The sequence below is a fragment of the Sinocyclocheilus anshuiensis genome, unplaced genomic scaffold (genome assembly GCF_001515605.1).
Source record: "Sinocyclocheilus anshuiensis isolate Anshui unplaced genomic scaffold, SAMN03320099.WGS_v1.1 scaffold930, whole genome shotgun sequence".
In the NCBI taxonomy this organism is placed as follows: Eukaryota; Metazoa; Chordata; class Actinopteri; order Cypriniformes; family Cyprinidae; genus Sinocyclocheilus; species Sinocyclocheilus anshuiensis.
In genome coordinates, this window is record NW_015539900.1 from 1,318,408 (window position 1) to 1,325,118 (window position 6,711).

At 37.9% G+C, this 6,711-nt stretch overlaps 1 protein-coding gene across 5 annotated transcripts in view; it reads right to left on the reverse strand.

Moving 5' to 3' along the window:
• Window positions 1-720: 720 nt before the first annotated feature.
• Window positions 721-6,711, reverse strand: part of LOC107686049 (glucagon family neuropeptides-like) — an 8,825-nt gene continuing 2,834 nt past the window's right edge. For 3 of the 5 annotated variants that reach the window (XM_016482875.1, XM_016482878.1, XM_016482876.1), the window contains exons 2-5: window positions 3,170-3,274; window positions 2,118-2,252; window positions 1,654-1,758; window positions 721-1,138 (exon numbers count right to left, since the gene is read on the reverse strand). In XM_016482875.1, the coding sequence (XP_016338361.1) occupies window positions 955-1,138; window positions 1,654-1,758; window positions 2,118-2,252; window positions 3,170-3,274 (529 nt within the window). In that variant the 3' untranslated portion in view covers window positions 721-954. Of the gene's footprint in view, window positions 1,139-1,653; window positions 1,759-2,117; window positions 2,253-3,169; window positions 3,275-3,690; window positions 4,072-6,711 lie in introns of those variants that run through there. The other 2 variants (XM_016482877.1, XM_016482879.1) reach the window with 2 other exon arrangements.

The following is a 6,711-nucleotide window of genomic DNA, read 5'->3' on the forward strand; positions in this document are numbered from 1 at the left end:
ATAACATTCAGAACTTTGATTGTCTTTTTAAAATCTATTTATTTTCTGCATATGATGATGAATTTGAAAAGATATCAGGCGCATAACGTTCAAGGTGCACATTTTTTTTCTTTTTTTTTTTCTTCTCCTGATGGGTTTTGTTCTCTTTTGTTTTTTAACATATATAGCTATATACATGAAACTGAACGGTTGGTCCACAAAGTATAACTGTGCGGTTTCAAGTGCTTTTGTACAAAAAGAAAAACAATGTTATTAGTAAAATATTCATTTTAATGGCTTTACTTCATACATAAATACATGTTTAAAGAACACAGGCGTGATCCACTGATTAATCAGTTATATCAGAATGACTTTGATCTTAGGACTGAATGTACACATGGAGGGGCAGTTGGGGGCAGTTTTGTCAGCGCTACAAATAAGCAAATCGACGTCCTTTGCTTTTAATTCTCTGTCTGTACCTTCTTCCCAGGACGGCTGCTAAATACTTCTTGACGGCCATCTGTTTTCGGTAGCGACTGTAAATGTCGGTGAAGATCCCATCCGAATGCCTTTTTGATAAGGTTTCCGATTCGTCCTCCTCGCTGCTTCCTCCGCTGCAAATATATGAACTATTATTAGGCCACCGGCTGGGGCGCATAACGTTCAAGGTGCACATTTTTTTTCTTTTTTTTTTTCTTCTCCTGATGGGTTTTGTTCTCTTCTGTTTTTATAGCTATATACATGAAACTGAACGGTTGGTCCACAAAGTATAACTGTGCGGTTTCAAGTGCTTTTGTACAAAAAGAAAAACAATGTTATTAGTAAAATATTCATTTTAATGGCTTTACTTCATACATAAATACATGTTTAAAGAACACAGGCGTGATCCACTGATTAATCAGTTATATCAGAATGACTTTGATCTTAGGACTGAATGTACACATGGAGGGGCAGTTGGGGGCAGTTTTGTCAGCGCTACAAATAAGCAAATCGACGTCCTTTGCTTTTAATTCTCTGTCTGTACCTTCTTCCCAGGACGGCTGCTAAATACTTCTTGACGGCCATCTGTTTTCGGTAGCGACTGTAAATGTCGGTGAAGATCCCATCCGAATGCCTTTTTGATAAGGTTTCCGATTCGTCCTCCTCGCTGCTTCCTCCGCTGCAAATATATGAACTATTATTAGGCCACCGGCTGGCACAGAAAATGTGTTAACAGGTTTCATTCAGTACAGCATAAACGCTCTTGATGATCCAAACAGATTTTTATTCCATTGTTCAATAATAAATCATCTTGAGCATTTTTGTTTTCGTTAGCATTACAACGAATTATATTAGAAATCGAAAGAAGATCCAGCAGACAAGCCTCATAAATTATGCATGTTGGAATTTAAATGTATTCTGACGCATTGTCTCTCGGCATTTTTTCTCTGACAATATACAACATTTTCGTCTTAGCACAAGCAATTAACATCACTTTTAAATGATCGGGTTTCATCTACGAATAGTTCCCCATTAAATTCCACGCCCATGCGAGCCCACAGACAAAGACACAAGAAGTCGGGAAAAAAATAAAGACGAGAGAGTCAAGACAGGACAACGAGAAATCACCTCCACTGAAATTAAAAGGGGGAAAACAAAGATGACGGCAGGTAAACGCTTAAAAATTGCCCTTACCCTACGCGAACTGCCATCAGAGAATGCAGATATTTTCGTGCTGATAACTGAACCAGGATGTCCCTCAAGGCTCTATCTAATAATCCATCTGCATGCCTTTCCGTTCTGAGATAAAACGCCAAACACATAATATCAGTGATGAAATACCACAGAACACGTTTGCTGCAAAGTAATCAACCTGATTTAGTTGTATTATTCTCTCGGCTAAACGCGTAATAGGGTTACTTTCGATTCCCCTAGTAAATCTGTCAATCGATCCGTCTCTCTCTCGCTCGCTCTATCTATCTATCTATCTATCTATCTTAAATAGTCACTTGATGCAAATATCAACAGCAACAATAACAGAAAAAAGCAAAGGAAAAAAGCTGGGAAACAAAAAGGAACAGACATAGCGGAACAACAAACTAAACATAATGACATTGATTCTCATATGACATACAGTCATGTGATGTGAAATAATGTACCTTTTCTCTGGCGGATAGTATAGCGTGTATAGGTCATCCGTGAGAGAGAGAGGACTTCGTATAGCAATTTGATCAGTCCCAAAAGCCAGGTCGCTTAACGAGTTCCCGTCTTCGTCAAATACATCGTTGTCTAGTCTGGAAAAAAAAAATAGATTGATGCATTTATTAAATCAAAAATGAATCACCAGAGTTATATGATGTCGATAAAAAAAACAGCGTTTGATAGAAAGTCTAAATAAATCGCTAAATTAATTCTGCCGTAAATGATACAGTTGTTTTGCGAACAAAATAAATAAAATAGGCTACATTGTGAGATGATAAATGCGTCATGCTCGAAGCAGGTTCATGAATCGAATTGATTTTTAAATAAACTGTCTTATTATTGTGTTATCTTTTTAGGGTAAATGGGACAATAATAATCTTATTTCTAAGCGTTTCTTCGCAGTTTTTTTTAAAGCAAATTATGATGAAGCTTGCTATATTTGGCCATATGTGCTCTATAATGAGATTTGATGGTGACTTGTGAAACGTACCCAAATATAACTGACATTGTAATCTTATAATCATCAGTAAATTAACACAACAAAAGGTCCCGCACTGAGCATCTCATTCGTTATTTCTTCGGTTTGTACAGTGACGCCACTGTACCGTCATCTTATACGGGCCACCCGTTACATTCATTGGTTTCTCATTTTCACACAAGCTACACTGCATCTGCCTGTCCCGATGGAAAAATTCCTTCTTAGCGATAAGAACGCCCTCCCACATTGCGCTTGCACTGTAGCCTTGCGTAAACACTCGGGGGAAAATCTCGTTGGGCTGTTACTGTTTGAAGTCTACAGAATAATACAACAAAGCCAATCCTTTTTCCACTCTATAAATTTAGTAGCCAAAAAATAAAGATCAAATCCTTATCCATTTTTTTCCTGCGCTTCGACAAGATGATTCAATTCTAGACTGTTTAGACTGTAAAATAAAGCTCGTTGCAGAATATAGTCCGTTTCATCATGAAAGAAAACCCCAAAACGTTGAGCAGAAAAGCTTATACATACCTCATCTTGGGAAAAGTCATCCCAATAGGCGTGCAGTAGGCGCTGTAGTGCATCATGATTCCGTAGATGAGCAAAGCTAAAGTCGCTTTACTAGATCTGGCCATGCTGTAAGGATAGAAGAAAGTTAAATAAATAACTTAAACATATAAAACACTTATAGACTAGCCGCAATACAGTCCCGGTAAATTTACAAATTCATCGGACGCCTGGGTAGGGCTATATTAGGCTATATTCGATATAAGTAATGCGCAAAGAACTTTTGCTAAGAAAGCCTCTAAAGTCCAGAAAGGCAACCCAGAAGCGGTTTTTTACTTTTTTACTCATATTTCCCGCTCATGAGATGGAATTTGAAAAGTTTAAAGAATGCCATGCATGCGCAACAGAATCCTTCTCCCGATGAGGCAAACGATAAAACCGGTAGATAATCTTTAGAAAAGGAAAATCCAGTTGCCTGAGCGTCTTCGTATCATAATTCCTTGGTTTAAACCGAATAAAAACGTCTTTGCCGGATTTTAACCTACCTATTGCAGAGTAGGTAGATAGAAATGCTGTTGGATGCGACTCGGGTGCGGCTGTGATTGTGTGAGAGAGATAGAGATCTTCCTCACAGCACCTCTTCCCTGAAGCGCCACCGTCCTTTGCTTATGTGCTCGTCGGTTCAACCCCTGCACTTTTATACAATAACCAATATAAACAAAATCACTTTTCCAAACAAAACCTCGGTGAAATCAGCAGCACTCTTTTGTCTACATATCCTTTTGCTAAACTTTTTCTGCTGTGCTCCGATTACCTCGGATTTTTATCCATGAATAGGGGAGTCTTGCCTTTTTTTCAATAAATCACATTAAGTATGCCACAGACGTCATCAACCCTTCCTCCCGGGATATAATAGTACAGTTCCTTCCTCATCGATGAACGAGTCATACGCCTCAAATGGAACTTTCCTCTAAACGTAATTTCGGGGGAAAAAAGGACAATTTGCAACTTTTTTTCAACTTGACATGACAATGTGACTGCCAATTAGGCTCACCAGTCCGTGGGTTGTCTCGAGGTCCCAAACCACATCAGTCACTCCATACAGACACTTACGCACTGTAGGACTGAGCAATGATGGGACAATAGCGGGTGGACACGACAACAAAAAGAGCCAAGTTCAGAAACGCCACATTTGCCACAGGGTCACGAGTTGAGCGCTGTCCAGCAGTGGGGTACTGAAATTTCATTGTGAATAAAAATAGCGCAAACTTTTTTTATTAACTTAAGCTATATTTATAGGCTGGATGAAATGTATCTCTCTCTCTCTTATTTTTTTTTACTAATACAATCAATAAAAGACATATTAGTCTATTTTAGTCTCCTATGCGTCATGGCCTTTCTTTGGTGAGCGGAAATTACTGCGTCTGACATTTTTTAGAATGATAAGCCCACCTAGCTATGTTCCACTTATAACTTCAATATAAACTCTCGTTAGTTTTCGTTATATCACTCACGAAAGCAAAACGTTATTAGTTAGTCAAAATACGTGATTTTGTTATGGTAGCCTACTATGAGCAAACTGGTTCCCTAATGCATTTACTGGCCTGTCCGCACACAGAAGACGAAGCCTGGAGTCGTGCACCACCGGTGGATTTGGTATGAATTAATTCATGATTACGATTAGTGAACTCTGACGTCATATGTCGAAACTATAAGTCACCGCTTCGTATGTATACTCACTCATTCTGTACACAGAGCGTGATTTAGTTGAACAATGAATCCGCGCCTTGGTTACCTATCACCTCAGGTCCGTTCTTACCTCAATTCTGCCCCCATGTGTTTCAGATTTGAAATTACATATGAAAACGTTGGTTGGTTTCAGAGGTGCACGGTCACCTGTAAGCGTCTTGAAGACTAATTCGATATTTTTTGTTAGACTTTTGTAAATAAACTAGGCTGTAATTAAACCGTTTTATCCAAACGCTCTATATAAAGTCATAAATAAGGACTTTTGTTTATGCGCATTCTGTATCGCTCGGGAACGTACTGTTGCTATAGTTACCACACAACTTATGTTCGCGAGACTTTTTTGTGATACCAGAACGTTTTTTGAAAAAGCTGTTGAAAGTTGTGGTTATTGAAACTTTGATGAAATGTAGCTATATATGTATTGCCTATACTTGCTTAATAGTAGGCTATAGAAATAGTAGCCTACACATCATTTTACTTAGTTTGGGTTTGGTTGAATCTAAATGGGGGTTAGGCTACCCAATAACTCGCAGCATCATGAATGGCGTTTTAACTTGCCTTTCACCTGTTCATTTGGCCACCCAAGTTACAGCATTCATTCATTCATTCAGGCCTATTTATGTATGTAGGCCTATGCAGCATGCATATCAGTAGCAGTATCAGTTATTTTCATAATTGTTCAAAATAATTGTGTTCTCGGTTCACAAACCCATACTTGCTGTAAAAAGAGACAAACACAAACTTCTGTAAATTAAGTAAATGAGAAAAACTGGAAAACGTGCTATTACTGACTGTGTATGAGTCAAGTAGAGGAATAATTTACAGTAAAGCTATTAAGTTGCTTCCTCTGGGTATCCTGATGTAACCAATGAGATTAAGGTACATTTGTCAACTTGAGTGCAAGTATTGATGTCCCGAATTACAGCGGGAGGAAGTCGTTGTTTCGTCACACATTCGTCTCCTGTGTCACTACATATTGTGGTACTTTAAACTTCCAACTGGTGGTTTATGGTTTCCCTTGTGGATGAACATGACCTCTCTATGACGCATATATAAGCACGCCTACAGCATACAAGAAACCTCACTTAAAACGGCTTCAAAAATTAAAAACAAGAATTTTTAATTTTTGGAAATTACTAATTTACATATACATAAATTGTACAACTGATGCATAATATATCATTAGACTATTACGCAGTGTCTTCAGGTGCTAGCGTGCAGTTTTTTAAGCAGGGATATGATAGAGTCTATCAAAATATGTTGGTTGGTTACAGTAGTAAATATGTACATATCCACATACAGCATAAAGGCCTACAGAATACGACAATATGCACATAAGTATGGAAACAAAAGTTACATTTTAAAAAATAATATAATAAATGCAACAGTTATGCAGAGCCTTGGTTTACTTTTGTGTAGGACAGTAAACTGTAGTGCGATCAAACTCCACTTGAAGCCAGTATTTACCAGTGGAGTGATAGTTTACTAGCAGTAACACTTAGGGCCTGCAACTCTTATATTTAAGAGTTTTGGTCAAATTACATTTTATGTGAGCTGTTGTATTTGCAATAATAATGTGACCCTAGACCACAAAACCAGTCTTAAGTCGCACGGGTATATTTGTAGCAATAGCCAACAATACAATGTATGGGTCAAAGTTATCGATTTTTCTTTTATGCCAAAAATCATTAGGATATTAAGTAGAGATAATAATAATAATAATAATTCCTTACATTTATATAGTGCTTTTCTGGGTACTCAAAGCGCTTTACATAGAAGGGGGGAATCTCCTCAACCACCACCAGTGTGCAGCATCC